Source organism: Ciona intestinalis, unplaced genomic scaffold, assembly GCF_000224145.3.
Source record: "Ciona intestinalis unplaced genomic scaffold, KH HT000184.2, whole genome shotgun sequence".
NCBI lineage: Eukaryota > Metazoa > Chordata > Ascidiacea > Phlebobranchia > Cionidae > Ciona > Ciona intestinalis.
Genome location: NW_004190506.2, coordinates 483,782 through 502,204, shown reverse-complemented (window position 1 = coordinate 502,204; position 18,423 = coordinate 483,782). Strand labels below are relative to the sequence as shown.

The window sequence follows — 18,423 nt, the reverse complement described above, 5'->3', positions numbered from 1 at the left end:
CAACATGTCTTAAATAGTAGGTAACAATGTAAAACCATCCAAAATATTGTCCAAAAGTTTTTTCTATGTTCGGTTCCCGCGACAAGGATTCAGTGCTACGAAACGTAACAGACAAAAATCAAGTCCAACCAGTTCGCTATCCGAATGTTAGTAATATTTATCAGTTAAACGCATGACAAAATCGATACGTTGGCATGTCCGCTTAAAATCAGCAGACTGTAGCAACTAGTTCCATTACCTAAATACTCATGGGGCGGAATTATATATTCACGCTTTATAATATGTTAACAGTCGAGACTAATAGTATACAGCATTGGAAGTTTAAACTCTCTCTGGGCAATTCCGCCTATTTTTCTTTTCAATTTTATTCTTTTTGTTGTATTACTACCCCAAATTGTGAAGGTCTGTCGTACGCTATATTTACCAGCGCCCTTAAAGTTTTTGGAAAGTTCTTCGCTACGCTGGTAAGGCTTTATTAGGTAGAAAAGACGCCCGTCCTGGCTATTACAGGCCGAAACCTCGGCGGATTATTGGGCCATAATGGCGCCTGTCATGACTGGTGACATTGCTGAACTCATGACGGTTCTTTCGTTTCCTCTTCGGGGAGAACTTGACTCGGTATTCGACCACAGCGTTTCATAAGCGGTGGCGACGTTTCGAAACAACTGCTTATCGATAAAACTGGTAATAAGCAAGGTATGCGCATAATGTATAAACACGCGCATTAATGGAGAGTTGATTCACTCCGTGATAAAAGTGAGCTATTATAAGGACCTGCGACATTTGCTGGGCGAGCAGGCGCAGTTTACCAATCACAGATTTGGCATTTCGATACCAGCACATGTTGGTGTGTTTCCAAAAGACGTCATCAGTGACGTTGTTTATATTAGTAACTTTCAAAGTCTATCCGTTGAGTCGTAGAAAATGCGCAACAATGTGCAGTACAATTGGTTTTGTACTCAGATAAGCCGATGGTCACATTTAATTTGAGATTGCAGACAAAGATACATTTTCTCTCAGTAGTTGCCGTTCGAAATTGGATCGTCAGCAGATAGAAATCCGTTACAACTATGAGTTTAACTGAGGTTGTTCGGGCGTCTCTTGGCTTTAGTTTAAATTTAGAGTAACATCTATTCGATCGCGGCTTTTTTCTTGACATTGAAGTTTTTTTGATTCCTTGGTACTGCTTATATATAACTAGGATGGGGTAGGACGGGACACTTTTAACAGAAGCTAACCAAATATCCTGATCGTGTTTTAAACATGTAACATCCATGGGAGTCGTGAGGATACGGTTTTATAATTCTTTGAATATTATATGTTTACTACCAAATTAGACGAGAAAATAGAATAAAAAAGGTGTCCGATCTTCCCCCACACTACTATATATCGACTTAGTACTTGTCAGCCTTATATTACATGTGTTTGTGGTTTATGTGTGTGTTCCACAGCTAATATTAGTGTGTTTAAGTGTAGGGCCCCAGGTAGACCTATTGCCTACCAAGGTTAAAACATTCGTGACGATTACATAACAACCGGTCCGTGCCAAAATTATTACTCTGACTCTTTTGAGTCATACAGCTATAATTACGGTTCACTCGGAGCTATAACCTGAATAATGTAAAATAAATTAATATGGTCAAGCTAGCGTCCGGTAACGTGTCCAATAATGCAATGTATTTTTAGAAAACATCAAATTTAATTTTATGATTCAGTAATTCAATAGCGGCATCACAGACTGTTTAAATTTGGCCATTGTGTCGTACGCCTCCGGTGTTACAGTTTAAAGATTACGTTTCTGTGCGTCGTATTTTTGCTAATATAGGTTTGAGTCCAGAGGTGTTTCTGTTTAGAACTGAAGCAAGCGTAACATATCTATATGCTTCTAGATAGCGCTGTTAAAGTACTTTTTAGTCTAAAACTAGTGCGTATTTAAAACCTTTTTTGTAAGTTGGCGACAGCAATTTTTGAAATTAAAAAATGAATATTTTATTAAACTACAATTACACGACTCAAGTTATGTTTTCATTGAGGTTCTAATCGTGATCTTGTGTAGCCGTATATAGAACACGGTGGTTTCGTGACGTACTTGAGGTTTGAATTGTCCAGCGTCAGGCGTTAATAATAAGGGTCTTCTATAGGTTGTGTTTGCTCCTATTTCAAGCTACCATTTCTCTGAAATAATCAATAGATTTAAGGTGGCGAGATAGAAAGTACGACTGTGCTTTCAGATTAGATTCCAGGTTTGTCGAAGTTGATTTTCGGCATCTTTTAGATGGGCAATATAACGTATACCTGGAAACTATAAAACTATTGATGTTTATAACGTGAAAATGGTCTGTTCAGATTTAATCTGAAAAACATGTTACATAATTCAAAAAGCGTTCATTCTACCGTGTAAAACTGAAAAACAAACGCCATAAGGGCGAGTAAAATGCAGCAAAAATATTTTGTTGATTACCTTCCCCCGTAAAAAAATTAGGTACTTCTATCTTTACAATAATTTGAAAAACATTTTTAGACGTTTTAAATCTCGAACCTTAAACCTGAATTCGTCGGCGTCGAAATTAGAAAATTGATTTTTTTTCTTAAATGATCCGTTCTGAACTGAACAACAATACACAGCACCTTTAATTCACAGCGCGCATTGTGGTGAATGTCGATTTTTTTATGAAAACGTTGTATTATCGTCGCGGTTTCTTTTGAATCAATAGTTCCCCTTTTTAATTGTAACTGGAAATTTTAGCAAGGCCTAAAACAGCTTACATTTGTTTCCTTCCGTGTGCTTTCAGTAATGTACTGCGATATCAATTGAGTTACTGTTTTTATACGCGGAGGTTTACTGTATTTATATGTAAACTGCTTGGCTGGCAGGTATTTTATTCTCAAAACAGCTTTTCGGGAAAAATATTTTTCGTACCTACGTTCGAAGTCCAAACCAGGTCGCCCTATAGGTCAAAATCTATTAGTCAAATATAAAAAGATATAAACTAGGATTTAGTTATTCAGTCCGTATGTGTTTTGACCGTTGTTTTTAAAATGCGCAATGCCATAAAAAAGGAAGTGTGATGAATCAAGTTGAGTCAGAATATTGTGCTTGGCGTATTCTACGCAGTTGTGTAGCACGTATTGGGTGTTTTCAGCCATTACGACCGCAGTAAGTAAGGTGTAACGAGTTACTGCTGGTTTCGTTTCACACAGCAAATCCATTATCGAAAAACTGGCGACGAAAAATTGTCATTGTAAAAATTAATCCGGATTTTTGTGTCGGTAATTTCATTGTCGGGTATGTGTGATTTTGTGTCAGGTGAACGTTCATCCGAATAGAACCAGTTTAATCCGGAAAGTTAAAAGCGGTCAGTTGACCCACAGATGTTGTACCCGGCGATTAGGTGTGTTTTCCATTCTGTCAATATCGATTAAATTAACTAAGTCTGTCCCCACCGGTCAGTCAATTACAAATAATTGGCGACACATTGGAGTTGGGTCTAATGTTTAACGTTTATTGTCTCTTTATTCGTCATTCAGTTTTCGTTTTTTTTTTAAGAGAAAGGTAAATAGTGAGAACTGTTCTGTTGCATAGGGCGCTACCAAAATAGATATTGCGACGTCAGAGATTGTGGGTGTCCCGACTTACACACGTTAGTATTACGTTAGCTCTTGTGCGTAAGTTAGTACATGCGTGGGACAGTTAAAAACGCTTGCTTATAAAACGAATCCGGTGTAACTGTTATTCTAGCCCCGCTACTGTTAGAGACAGGGCAGAATAAACAGATGGGAGACGAGTTGTATTTGCATATGTGCTATTTTTAACCAGCAAGTTGTTTGACGTTTGGTGACACTGTACGCGCACAGCAACACAGGTGTTTATGTTCTGTGAAAATTCGCGCTCGAAACAGAATGAAGCGCACCCGTATGTTATTGCAGTACTGGATGCTCCTGGACCACACCGGTACTAAATGCGCAGTTTTTATTATAGACCTCATCAGGTAGTTTTTATAGTGTGTATACCTCATGCTGGGAATCGTATTAGAATCTTATTGTTCAGTCAGTCAGACCTAGGATTGGCGTCTACGGAAGTTTTATTGTGCCTTCCCTTGTTGTTGGTGCTAGACAACTAAGTTCACGTAGTTGTATTAACAATGGCAGACATAATTGTTCTAGAAGGTTCAGACAGCATCACTCGATACAAAACGTGTAGACACATCTCGTTCGTATGTTATTTGTATACAAGCTTAGCTGTCTGAATCGCATTGAGTGTTGTCATGTAAAACACGATATTCTATAAAACCCACGATCTCTTCTATCGGAATCCAGTCCTCCCCTCAACACACGACCTGCTGAATAATTTATTTATTAATTTTAAACAAAGAACGTAAATTAAGGCCGCTGATTTTGTTTAAATTCGGAAACGGATCGGGAGAATTTTTACGCATTCGTCTTTTTGAGAAAAGAGCTTACAGGACAGGTTAATTATAAGCGTGTTTAATTCGGTTAAATATAACCCCTACATATGGATTCGGTGATAAAAAGTCATGGTCCCGCCCCAGGGGGCCAAAGTACGTCGATATGTGCCATGACGTCATACTCCTGACGTCACGGTAAACCCGACTGTGGGAAATCTTGATCTGAAGTTAGTTAATAATTGTCCCCTCTGCACCATTCTCTTCACTCGGCTTGTGGGGTCGGCGGGTTAACAGTTACAATACCAGCTAGATACGTCTCCTATAAGAAATAGGCAGTAAAATAAGATCGGGTTATGTAAGGGAAAGGTTCAGTTTACTTTAGCCGAGTGCTTAAGTCGTGAGCAAATATAATCCGTGTAAATTCGGTGTGTGATAAAAACGTGATTACAAATAGAAGTTTGATATACTTACATTCGAAGTTTATAAAGCCAGGCGCTACAAGAATTAAACTGATCTAATGTGTCTGTCAGCGAAAGGATTTGAAAAAGCAAAAAAAAGAGAATTTGCTACAGACTTTTAATAAATGAGTTTAGGAATTTAATATTTAAAAACTGTTTTCAACGCTGTGTAATGTCTATCATCGGTTAAATTAGACACAGCTTCGTGAATTGAGTAATTCCTCTGCGGTAGTTGTTAAGAATCGTTCAGCATATAAGTCCTTATGTAGTATTTGAATAGTTATTTTTACCAGTGACTTTATTTAGATTTGTGACGTTTTTTTTTGTGTCAGAAAAACGGTTGGTTTTTGTGCCAAAGGGCCATGTAGTCTCATCAGTTCTGTAATTACATTCTCGCTGTGGCAATGTCGAGTGCTTTCTTGTTAATGTATGTCAGTTGTGGGAAACGGTTTATTTAAAGGTAGGTTTATCCAATTCTAACCAAAGTGGTAAAATGGGCCATGCAACGCTGTTGACTGTAAGACAACGGTGATGGAATCCTGCTGCGGTTATCGTTAGGTTTCCATGTTCTAAGCTGTCGTGTGTGACTGTGCTTTGCTTCTTGGGCGGTACTTTTGTTGTTTAATTCACTGCAGGAAGTTGGACGGGGTTTGAGATTTTATTGCTGCACTGTGGCGGCTGATGGATAGTGTATGAGCCGACACGCAACTGTTTGACAGGAAGCAACGCAACGGGAAATCAAACGCACCTTGTTTGAGTATTTTCGGGTATGTGCGGCGCGCCGAGCAAGCTCACACACACGCGCAGATACCGCTTGTAGAGTGTGTGTACGTGCGCAAGACTGTTATTAATAAACCTTTAGAAACGCACGCCGCATGCAACATCAGTAATACGTATACCGCCTATCGAATTTGGGCGGTGTATTTTGCTTGCAGTAGTGCCACTCAACGCACGCAGACGGGGTAAAACAGTCAAGATTTATAAGTATTTCTAGACCAAGAAAGCGCTTCCAATTGGGAGGGTTAGGCTGAATTGAGATGAGGCTTATATATCATGTACTTTTCTTGGAGATTGTAATAGTTACAGGCATTACATTATTTCTACATTTTGTTTCAGTCTTTCTCGACTTTAGTCGGTCACTTTTTCATAGTTTATAAATTGAAATACTTTGTAAACCGCTGACCATGGGATGTGCTGCTTCACGATCCGATGAAGAAAAAGGGTTAAAAAAGACTTCAGATATGATCGATAAGCAGCTCAAGAAGGATCAGGAAGCTGCAAGAAAAGAGGTGAAACTGCTCCTCCTGGGAGCTGGGGAGTCAGGGAAGAGTACGATCGCAAAACAGATGAAAATTCTTCATCAAGACGGTTTCTCTGAATCCGAGAGAATCAATTTCAAGCCGGTCGTTTTCGCCAACACTGTCCAGTCTATGGTTGCCATATTGAAGGCGATGGAGTCTCTTAATATTCAGTTTGGTGACCCACAACGTGCCGATGATGGCAAGAAACTGCGTGCTGCTTCCGGTCAGATGGAGGATGTAGATTTAGCTACTGACATCGGACAGTCTCTGAAGCTTCTGTGGGCAGACGACGGCGTGAAGGAATGTTATGGGCGTTCAAGGGAGTACCAGCTGAACGACTCCGCCGCTTATTACCTTGATGCTCTGGACAGAGTGTGTGAGTCTTCCTATATACCCACAGAACAAGACGTGTTGCGGACAAGAGTTAAGACGACGGGTATCATTGAAACTACGTTTGAATATAAGAACCTCAACTTTACTCTTATTGACGTCGGAGGACAAAGATCAGAGAGGAAGAAATGGATTCACTGCTTCCAGGATGTAACTGCCATTATATTCTGCGTCGGGCTCTCCGCTTACGACCAAGTTCTCGCAGAAGACGAAGAGACGAACCGGATGCGAGAGAGTCTTAAGCTATTCGAATCAATCTGCAATAACCCGTTCTTTGCAAACACATCCATGATCCTCTTCCTCAATAAAAAAGATCTTTTCGAGGAGAAGATCGTGAACTCTCCTCTCACTATCTGTTTCCCGGACTACACCGGTGACAATGACTACGCATCCGCTTCGGACTACGTCCGTGAGCAATTCGAGCTGCAAAACAAACACGCCGAAAAGAAGGAGATTTACACGCACTTTACTTGCGCTACGGACACCGGCAACGTCCGCTTCGTATTCGACGCTGTGTCCGATGTTTTGATGCGGAAGATCTTGGACACCGTTTTTGGATCCGGCTAAGTGTAACCGAGGAACACAGGAACCGGAACTTGATCAGGGCGGGCCCAGAATCACGGGGAGGGGCCAATTGGTCCACTGTCGAAAAACTTTCAAATTAAACGCCGCATCGACCGTACACCGCCACAAGAGCTTATAGACAATTTTATTTATTGTTTTGAGCGAAGTATATTTTATAAGAAAAATCACTCGTCGATTGCAACGTATTTGTCGGCGTCCTATTTCAACTCGAGAATTTCGTTCTTTTGCTTTCGAGTGTCTGTCCCAGTCTATCTGTACATTTACTTGTGGTTGCTACGTGTTTATGTTTACTATTTGCAATGATAGCAATGTAACTATGAGTTACTGGACCGCAAAGTATCAACATGAGGTCTAATATTTATCTCCGAGAATACGAATTCATGCCAACGACGAATGTGCAAATATTTTAAGGCTGTTTACCGCCACCCTTTATTTACTGCCAGTGTTATTTTTCCTATTAGAAAACATCACTGCAAAACGTTATTAGTTGTCACTTGTGCGGGCTCTCTCCACCGGGACATGATAGTCTCGTAAATTGAATGTCTTGTGTATGGAACACAAAACCCGTCTCCGTCTCGACGGGTGGTAAACGAATCCACATACTCGTGTTTAATGAACTCTTCGTTTGCATTCAATAGCGAATTTTCCAAATGTTAATACCCGTGTGTTTTGTCTCATAACATACCAGTGTCCTTGGTGAAGATTTAATATCAAAATCCGCATTTACAGCTTGTCAATAACGCTTAAAGCGAGCCATAGGTAACATAAATATCCCAGCGCCATAACATGCAGCAGAGCCTGTTATGCTCGCAGTAACAGACTCATTATTAATGCATACGCTCACTAGTAGCCAACACAAAGTTGCCCATTGTCAGTTCGACGTATTGCTCAGTTTTAAATCGCCTACGTCATTTCCTCTGCCAGAATACCACAAACACAATGTAGCCTCAACAGCTTAAACAGTTTTCATTATTCAATAGTCTGTTTCAATTTATTAAAAATGTATTGTTCAAGATAAATGCGCATTTGTTGGGCACTACCAATTTCTCCATTAAATTAAATGCAGACAGCGTGCAAGCTGGAATTAATTATTAAAATCTTCCGTATAAAAGTTGGACCAACAAAATGCTCAAAGAGTACGAATTTTAAATTAAGTTTAACAACAATCCTATGACGCAACTCTGTTTGTATCTTACGGAGAAAAAACGTAATTGTTTTTGCAGTTGGTGTGTTGAATAGGTCAACGTCATGTTTTCTATATGTCATACAAAGCTTTTAATGTGCTGACGCATAAGTAACATACAGAACACAATATATGAACAACAGGAACCAGTATTCAAAAATCAATGGTTCCGGTTTTTGTCGGTTCCGCCCCTCCTACTCTTTGTTAAAAGCTACAATTGTAAATTTAATGATCGTGAAATCGTGTTGTGAATACAAGATAATTTTACAGCTTCGCTAAATAATAATATTGTGTTATATATTCTATATAATACAGATATAGTATGTTGGGGACGATGGGACACATTATCATTCTATTTTCCCTTTTGGTAGTAAGCTAAGAACATTCACAGAATTATAAAACCGTAACTTTGGACTCTCACAGACCGTTGTTAATTGTTTAAAACACGATAGGGCTATTTGGATACTATGTGCTAAAGGTGTTCCATCTTCCCCATCCTGCTATAAATATGTTACACAATACACGCTTATGTTATACAATGTAGCCTAATGTAATTATACAGTCCTGGATTATACAATACAGATCTATCTACGTGTACAGCCTGGTCGAATAATTCGATTGCAACTGTGTTGTGTATATTGATATATGTACATTCACTGACACACAGTGACGCAGCTGGGAAAAAAAGGGGGGAGGGGGTTTAAATTATTCATTTTAAGAAAAAACAATTTAAAAAAATATATATATATTTTTGGTTTTAAAAAGGGGGGTCACGACCGCCGAAACCCCCCTGGCTGCGCCACTGCCGACACACTTTACAGTAAACACAGGGTTTTATACGTGCTCTAGGTGTCAAATTGCTAATGTTTCACACAGTTTTGTTTATTTCGCAACACCCATAGGCATTCGGCTGCTTTTTCCTACACATTGTATAACAGCCTTAGCTTTAATGACGTGGTAACGATTTCTGATAGATAGAAAATCAATGCTAAGTAACAATTTGATCAATATACGCGCAACCGAACACGTTAAGTGAATGTTAAACTCCTGTACGGGGGTGGGTTGCGAGATAGAGGCTGGAATTTGTCCTCCTAAATAACATTTTTTACATTTCTCCCAAACCAAACAGACTTTTATAATAGTTTTCGTTAATTAAACGACCACTGGCCGCAGATATGTAATACTAAAACTCTTGAAAAACAGTGTTATGGGAAGCGTGCGATAAAAACCCATGTTAACACGGGTATTCTGTTATTCTGACATTCGCCAGCATGATAAGTTTTTTACCCGCGCCTTTATTTTCTTTGTTGCGAAATCCTACGCTGTGACGTCACTGTTTCCTTCAGGGGCTCCCACTGGCGGAAGGAATGTCGCGTCATCTGCCGGATGTCAAAAACTCCTCGTAGTTAGCTCTTCCGGCTTCCTAACCGAATATCTGCTCGAGCCTCGTCCACAACACGGCCTGCCTAAAGTATCGGATGATTCCCCAGTAGAGTTGTTGGCCACCGCTCGCCTTTGCTGGCCTCTTCAAAGGTGTGTGGGTTGTTTTATTATAGTAGGGTGGGGAACATGGGACACCTTTCTATTCTATTTTCTCGGCCAATTTGGTAGTAAACAAAGAACATTTAAAGAATTATAAAACCGTATTCTCATGACTCCCATATACCGTTGTTTATTGTTTAAAACACGTATTTGGACAATATAAGCTAAAGGTGTTCCTCCCTACTGTATGTTTTTGTAGACTGGCAACCACCATATACAGCTAAGCAATCTGTTTCCTGATTACTGATTACTCAACTGCGTTCACTTGCATCGTTTGTTTGTTATGTATGCTTATCCCAATTTATACAGTAGGGTGGGGGAAGACGGGACACCTTTAATCTCGATGTTCTCGTCCCGTTTAGTAGTAAACAAAGAACATTAAAGATGTTATAAATCTATATGCCCATGACTCTTATTGACCGTTAGTACTTGTTTAAAACACGATCAGGATATTTGGATGTTATGTGCTAAATGTGTCCCATCTTCCCCCAACCTACTATATGAGTTGAGTATTACAATTAAAAATAGCTTGACCATTTATATCCTGCCTGTATCAAATTATTATAATGCGAATGAATTTAACATATAGTTATATCGTGCCTTCGTGTCAACAGACTTTCAACATGGAGCATCGTGTCTTTACCAATCCCAATTAAAAACGAGTTGCTAGCCATGGACGATCACTGTCGTCAGTTATACGAGCTGCATCGCATGAGAAGCAAAAGCAACGAGTATACTACCCGCCCGCAGAATGTCTCTGACGTCACGGCTACAATTTCCTCGAAAAATCCGGTCAAAAGTGAACAGCCCAAACGTTCGCGACCCTTCAGCGCCCAGCAGCGGAACGCGGTTCCCGGTAGCGCCGTCCCTAGAGGGCAACCGAAAGCTAAAAAGTCGAGCTCGATGTCGGAGCAAGACGCCATAAGGATGAACGGAAGACATGGATCAGATGAAGAGAGAAAGAGATCGAAATCGGATGCAGGGGTGGCCAGTGTTGCCGGGGATGAATGGTTGGCACAGGTAAGCTTTGTTTTAAAGGTTAAAATATTTGTTCGGGAAACACTGACGGTTCCTAAGATTAAGTAATTATGGGTTTAAATTCTGAAAATAGTTTTACAGCATATTTATGTATAACGATTAATGGACCAACCAGTACTGTCTTTTCCAAAACTCCCAGATAACGTATACTCTCACATAAATTGATTACGTTATTACTAAGCATAACGGACCAGTTACTCGACCAGTCCCGTCTTCCCTCACCCCACTATGATGTTAAATATATGCTAGGTTGAAATGGTAACACATGAAGGTCCAGCCCGAAGATTGTGGATGGGGCCTCAGTTCAACTTTAAACCTCTCCTATCAACCAGCAGCACCCATGTTCTATCATCTGTATCCAGGTGGCTGTTACTTTTACTTACTATACTCCCTTAACTGTAATAAACACACTAACGTATTTTTGTGTGTAAAGCCGTAGCATTCTGCTCTGTACATTTTTCCATTTTTTTGCACGATTTTTTAGGGGTATTTTACATTTTTCTCGATTTTCAGTGCACTCCTATCAAACCAGCAGCACCTCGTGGACGGTGTATCTGCTGTTGCTCCACCGTATGGTGGCGCTGTGTCAGGGGAAGATGTTTACAACGAAGAGCTTGACATTCATTCCTTACCGTAAGAACTTATGTAAAAAAAAATTGAATTCTGCTCAAAAAGTTAAAGCTAAACAGATAATGATTGGTATATGTGTCCTTGGGCAATTGCTCCAAACCAGTGGCTTTCTTACGGGTTGTTTAACTGGTCAGCCATACAGAAAACAATCACCCACAAAGTTACAAACGTGATAACTGTTATTGCTCTGCCACGCAAGGAAAATCGGTTACATTTATACATAACTATTTAAGTGGTCTGGGTAATGGCCAAATAAAGTATAAAATAAGTCATCTAGGAAGGACCTTATACCCATATAGTATAAGCCCTACGTTTTACTACATTGTTTACCCCTATAGAATCCATTCACGGTCGGAGCCTGTACCCACTCCAGCACCTCGGTATGCTGCGTCGTTTGACGACGGTGATATCTCGTCAGGTTGTTGTACCACGTTATCTCGTATTACTATTGAAAGTGGATCTGGTAAGTAATGTACTCTATATGGGTGAATATTATGCGTTGTATATCTATTCTATTGTATATGGGTAAGGTTCTAATCGAGGACCTGGTATTTATGTAAGATTTAGCCTATTACCTCAACAACCAGGCTGTTAATGCTCTTTATTGGTATTTATTTAGTAGTAAACAAAGAGCTTTCAAAGAATTATAAAACCGTATCTTCACGACTCCTATAGACCGCTGTTGATTGTTTAAAAACACGATCAGGATATTTGAATATTATGTTCTAAAAGTGTCATCTTTCCCTACCTTACAACATTTTTATCAAAACTCTTTTGTTTGTATTAAAATGGCTTTAAGTCTGAACTAACCCGCAATGTGGAAAAGGCTAATCATAAAACTAACATGTCAGTCGTTTAAGCCGGAACTTCAATATAAAGTGGCGTTTGTTATGTTTGAATGAAGTATTTATATCACAATTGAACTGTTGGTTTCATTAATCCCATGGTTATGTTAAGATTCCGTTATCAGCTATTCATTCTTTATATAATATATCATTACTACGCGCCAGGGCGACGCACCATCTCAAATAAAAGACGTCTCACGCTGTTGATATCGCAATCAACGGTCTTTAGTGGCGTCAGTCGTATCTCACAGCACAGCTGCTGCTCAAACGCGCCGAGAAATTAAGCCCAAAAGCCGGCCTTACCCCCCCTACCCGGCACGCCCCGCTAGCACATATTGTGTCGCGATCATTGGCAATTGGATGTTATCACGCGACTCTCATCGCCCATCCAGCTGTTGTTTCAACGTCTAGCGCGTCCAAGAACGTTCAAAGAGCTCCCAACCCCCACCAACCGCATTCCCCGACCTGGCACGCGAAACGACGCGTTGTTCCATCATCGCCGCTGCGATTTTTCCGGTCGCTCAACCCGGTGCACTGAGAAGTAGTTGTTTTTACGCCGCCCGGCGCCAATTCTTCGATATCGGCCACGCACTGCTAGAAATCGTTGGATGACATTTGTCAAGGATCACCCGCCGTGCAGACACTCGTTCTGTTGTTTTAGGAACCGCCCTGGGTCGACCCTCTGTCACGTGACCATCTGTGGCAACTTATGTTTTCCAGTTCCTCAAAAAAAAGAGAAAAAAAACGCTGTGTATTTGATTTTAGTACATATTTTGCTTTAACCACAATTTAGGTTTTCATTGGGGTGTCCATACCAAAAAATGGGTTATTTTTTTAGTTATTGACTGACCCAACTATAATTCAGCGAACGTGTAATTATTGTCAGTTAAATACACCTCTAAAGAAACCGCATAATACACTTATGGTGTTCATATATTGACGTACCGTATTTTACTTCCATTTCCTCGCCTAATTAAGATAGTGGATCAGCTTTTGTAACCGCGTCAGTATAACCTGTTCGCCCCTACACCCGATAAGCATCGTTATGCAAACAAGGAACATCAAATTTGTAATCCAAAGCAAACCATACACGGTTGGGGGCGAATCTCACACCAACGTTAAAACCCAGAGCCTCGGTTTCAAATTTGATTCCCTGGCTCTCTGCTTTCTTCGCCTGTTCGCTTCATTAACACAAAGGTGGCACGCAGTGTAAAGGCGAGGCCAAACAACACCCCCTTGTTCACTTCGACTACCCTACCCACCGATGCTAATTAAACCCATGTGATTGCCCCTTTTACGAGAGCAACTAATGGATCGCGTTCACGGCCGTTTCCTGTGGCCTGAATTCGCTCCTCGGAACGCTTTTGTCGCGCGTGCCAGCTTCCGGCGTTGCCCCAGCGCAGGAAATTAAATTCCTTGCTTCTGTGTTTGCTTTTCGGACCGGAAACTACCGAACCGTCACTTTCTAACACCGCGTTCACGCCCCATCTCGTACCCCAGCCGGCCCCCTACAAAGCACTTGTATTCCAAGTTCATTTAGCCGCCCTTTGTGTTCTCGCTTCGCCTTATATTGAGTAACGTGCGGTTGACTTGAATAGCTTCACAATGTTGCTTCACTATCCACGACTTAAACATACAAACCTTCAGAAATGGTTTCACGCATCTTGAGCACCTGATTTAATAATGTTACACTAAATTACATCATCAAACATGCGCATTTATTTCCCAAAAACTACCCCACAAACAAAAGATTTTCGTTTTTTTAAATGGAATTTTCGTCAAAAAGTGCCCATCAAAATCGTTCAAATTATTTCCTGTCACCTTATTTTCGCATAAATGCCACCCGAATAATGAAAACTCGTCTTGGATCATCGATGTAACTGTCGAGTCATCGGTTAAACAAACATTATCATTGACCCAACCCAAGGTAGTTATCCTAACCACAGTTGAGCGACCACAAGTTCCCCATGCTCCCATAGCAAAGAGATTAGCTCGCCTAACTTGACCTTCACAGCTAAACCGATAAAAGGTTTCGAATTCGTTTTCCGTGTGCGTTGGTGCGTGGGGTGAGAGCCATTTCTAGAAACAATTGTTTAGCCTTTTTGTCACCGTGGCGAAACGTAGCCAACATACGTATAGTGTGAAAGTACAGTCGAATAATGCACAAACGAGATCCTATAGCAACACAAATTATAGCGCCCAGAACTGTTGTTGAATATATTTTAAACATATTGGCTGTCAATCTGTCGTATTTGTATTGTAACCGAACAGAAATTCCGTGTTTTATATAACACCCCAAAATATGTTTTTTTACACTGCCTTTGCACAAATATATATAAACTCTTTCGGGTTTTACACTCCTAAAAGCAGCCTAATACATCAAATCACCTACAAAAAACAGCCTTGTATTTTTTGGTAATTTAGAAAACTTTTAAACTTTTATGTATTTTCCATACAAAAAGGACATACCAGGAGAATACAAAACCTATAAATCAGCATAACAGCTTGTATTTGTCAGGTAACTTTGACCGTGCGGCTCATATGCTTGAAATAAACGCTTACGGGTCACTTGAAGACAGAAGGTTGTCCGGTTACACACTACGTGAAGGGGAGGAAAGATTGAAGGAACGAATTGCTGACGCAATGGTTGATCTGTATGATGACGTCACGAACCAACCAACAATGACGTCATCAACCCCATTTCCGTCTACGTCACCGGTAGCAAAGTACAGAGCTGATTCAGGTTTGTGTTTTCGCGCAACGTTTTTTACTGAACGTTTTAGGGATCGTATATTTGAGCCAGGGTTGGCGTATATTAACCAACACAATGCTTACAAAATACATAATATGCTGCTTCAAAAATAAAGCCATTGAAGCTATTATTTATGCTTAAGATTTGGGTCGCTATGGAAAAGGCTACGAATACCAACGGCAATATAAATATGTGTCTATGACGAACATTAATATTTATAGATCATATTTTTTTGAATTATTACAGGGGGTCTAGTTAGTACAGTGTCCAAATTTTATTGGCACCAGTAGAAGGTATCGAAAATGGCCGCTATATTTTTTTATATTCTATGGGAACAACTTCGTCTATACCAGAGTTATCTCGTAGAAAGCCTATAATGTTATTTAACTTGTGTTTCTCAGATACAGCGGACTACGGAGTCGATTTAGTGACAGAACACTTCGAGTTCAGCAGAGATGCTCCTTCTATACAACTACCTAGTGACGTGTAACTTTCCATGACGTCACAATGCGTCACGTGGTACACCTGACGACACACTACGTGCAATATCCTCTAAACCCTTCGAGCGTTAAAAAAAAAAAAACAGTGCAAATTCGATAGAATAAAAATTACTGTACTCCTTCTCTCGCCTCAGCGTGCTAATTCAAATTTACCTTAATACGTTCGCTTTGCCTCTCCAAACCCAATGCGCTCTAGTGTGTACAAAGCTCCCAAATTTCGTGTAAAAATTTCCTTAAAAAGCTGGTGGCCGGGTGTGTTCCTACGTTTTTCGACGCCGAAAAAAACGTTGCTTTATTTTTCCAGAGGTCTTTCCTATCAGATGCTGTGGTGTTTTGAGGAAACTTTGCTGTCGTTTTATTTTAACCTCTTATACCCCAGATACACTTACAGAGTTTTTATATAAGGGCGACCCAACTATAGATTAGTTCTCGTTTTATCGTTTATTCCACTTTTTAATGAAATAATTTTCGGCAGTATCCTTTTTCAACGATGAAATTACGTGACGTCATAGTTTGATGACGTCATAACTTTCTGTTAAAAGGCATTGTCTTTGGCCAGTGTTTTCAAACATTTTCTGAAAATTGGGCTTAAGATTATGTACTGTGAAAGTAATTAAGAAAACCCAAAAAAACTGGTGTCTTAATTTGGACAGATTTCAAGCCATAACTTTCGACTCCACCTCGCTTGCTTTAAACTCAAAAAGTTTCAGTGATGCCGGGTGTGTTTAAAAGCTTACATTTCTCCACCATAGAGATTTATTTTTTCCAAACCTTGAACAAATTTTGAGTTTGCAACAAATGCCTTTTCATTAAAATATCGGTGTTTTATTTCCTGTATTTTTCCAGTTTCGTGTGTTGTTTCTAAATGGGAGACCACAGTGTAGAATTCCCCCTTGTAACTTGGTATATTTACAATAAAGATATCGTTAATGTCACTGGCTACAAGTTGATGGGAAGAGATATGACACCTCTTTATTCTATTTTTTGTCCCAATTGGTAGTAAACAAAGAACATTCAAGGAATTATAAAAACCGTTTCCTCACGACTCGCATAGACCGTTGTTAATTGTTTAAAACGAGATCAGGATATTTGGATATTACGTGCTAAAGGTGTCCCATCTTCCCCCACAAAAGTATATCTCTTTGAAAACGATGGCGAATATTATGTTATTTCAAGAGCAAAGAAAGGGGAATCAACACCAAAATAACAGTCGATAGGAACTTAAAAATGATGAAAAGTAAACCTATTTTCACACCTGTTTAAAATAGACGCCAAAATTCATGTCATAGTTAAATTCGTTGACATGTCTATTAAATTCGCAAGAAATTTCTTCAGTCGTGATCCTATTACATATAGAACATGGCTGGATAGTTGTGCGGTTCAACCCTTACCACAAGACGCCAATCATATAAGATCTTGCTTGAGATAAGCTGGAACCAACAGAGTAGCTGTAAGGAGTCGGGTGGCGCCAATGTATTATAAGTTAACTCGTTAAAAACGACGTTGTCTGCATACTTATGCTTTCAAAACCATACTTCGAAAGGTGCTTGCATTTACTACAGAAATAAATGATAAATACCAACATTTATCAGCCATATTACAAATAGGAGGATTAGCTAGGCTCAGTTTTATTTAGATAAACCTATCATCTCAATTGGTTATCCGAGCACCCATTTTCGATCACGCCGTACCCTTCATTATTGCTTTAACAGCGTCCCGACGCCAATTTGTGTAATAAACCTGCGCTATTATAATGCTGTAGGATCGTTATTTTACTCCACCCACTCGTCTATAAGTGTCAAATGCTTCCGAGCCAGACATATCAAATTATGGAGAATTTAAGAAGCATTTGAGGAATGAATTTTTAATTTCTTACGAAATACGCGAGACTTCTGTGAACCGCTACGTGGCGCTATATGCCTTACAGGTGTGCTACAAATACTTCGAGCAGAAAGCTCATACGATCTTGTTGCTGCTTTCAACCTGGTATGCCTTGATACTTTATATATATTCAACGCTCCAATAAACAAAGCACGTAATGTGTGTACAATCAATACATAGGTATAGGTAATACACATTTAAATAAACTAAGTACAGGTACCAAATAAAACATCTCATATTTGCACTTATACATGTATTTTATTAGTTTTATATATTTAACATACTAGTTTCAATGCAACGAGTCCAGAGCATATAACGATCAAACGCATTCACTTTACCGCAGTAATACATAACTTCACGCCCTCAGCTGATTAGATTGCACCACAATCCACGCTTTCGTTGATTATAACACGCCACAATCTGTACTTGCTTCGACCAACACGCTTCCTAACTTATTTACAGCAATGTTTTGCTTTACTGTGCAGTACGTACAGTGTAGATTTGAATAGTTCTGACAGCATTTGGAACTATGCATACAAAACTGTGTATTATACTGCTAAACGGTATAAAGATATACACTTATAAGAAGTGTGTATACCTAAAGCTATTGCTCTTATATTATATTGACATTAAATTTGCATTTTATCTGTAATACCCTATATAGGAAACTGTTTAGTCACTTCATGCTACAGAACAAATGCTGCGGTAACTACATTGAAAGCATGGATTACAACGAACCTAATGAACCAACAAGAAGCCGCGCATAATGTAAGTAATATTCCGAATCAAATGCATTGCTCTGTGTCACTTGATATGTTTTTAACGACATTATGTGGTATTGCACTGTGTGTGGGCTTATAAACAATTTCAGTTTGCGTTTTTGTATATACACCAATAAAACGTTTTTAAAGT

At 39.6% G+C, this 18,423-nt stretch overlaps 2 protein-coding genes across 2 annotated transcripts in view; both read left to right on the top strand.

Annotated features, from left to right (window-relative positions):
* LOC100185047 (breast carcinoma-amplified sequence 3 homolog) overlaps positions 1 to 16,673 on the top strand; it is a 28,589-nt gene extending 11,916 nt beyond the window's left edge. Inside the window, exons 13-19 of the mRNA XM_002120967.5 lie at positions 9,670 to 9,856; positions 10,480 to 10,885; positions 11,153 to 11,265; positions 11,417 to 11,536; positions 11,872 to 11,996; positions 14,897 to 15,121; positions 15,532 to 16,673. Of these exons, the coding sequence (XP_002121003.3) occupies positions 9,670 to 9,856; positions 10,480 to 10,885; positions 11,153 to 11,265; positions 11,417 to 11,536; positions 11,872 to 11,996; positions 14,897 to 15,121; positions 15,532 to 15,620 (1,265 nt within the window). The 3' untranslated portion in view covers positions 15,621 to 16,673. The remainder of the gene's footprint in view (positions 1 to 9,669; positions 9,857 to 10,479; positions 10,886 to 11,152; positions 11,266 to 11,416; positions 11,537 to 11,871; positions 11,997 to 14,896; positions 15,122 to 15,531) is intronic.
* Positions 4,985 to 7,797, top strand: LOC100186624 (guanine nucleotide-binding protein G(i) subunit alpha-like). Its single transcript, XM_009863610.3, has one exon. The coding sequence runs from the start codon at positions 6,049 to 6,051 to the stop codon at positions 7,120 to 7,122; it is 1,074 nt and encodes a 357-aa protein (XP_009861912.1). The 5' UTR covers positions 4,985 to 6,048; the 3' UTR covers positions 7,123 to 7,797.
* Positions 16,674 to 18,423: the final 1,750 nt, after the last annotated feature.

Bases quoted from the DNA above. Each gene is read 5' to 3' on its own strand.
- LOC100186624 (XM_009863610.3), top strand. From the start codon at position 6,049: ATGGGATGTGCTGCTTCACGATCCGATGAAGAAAAAGGGTTAAAAAAG.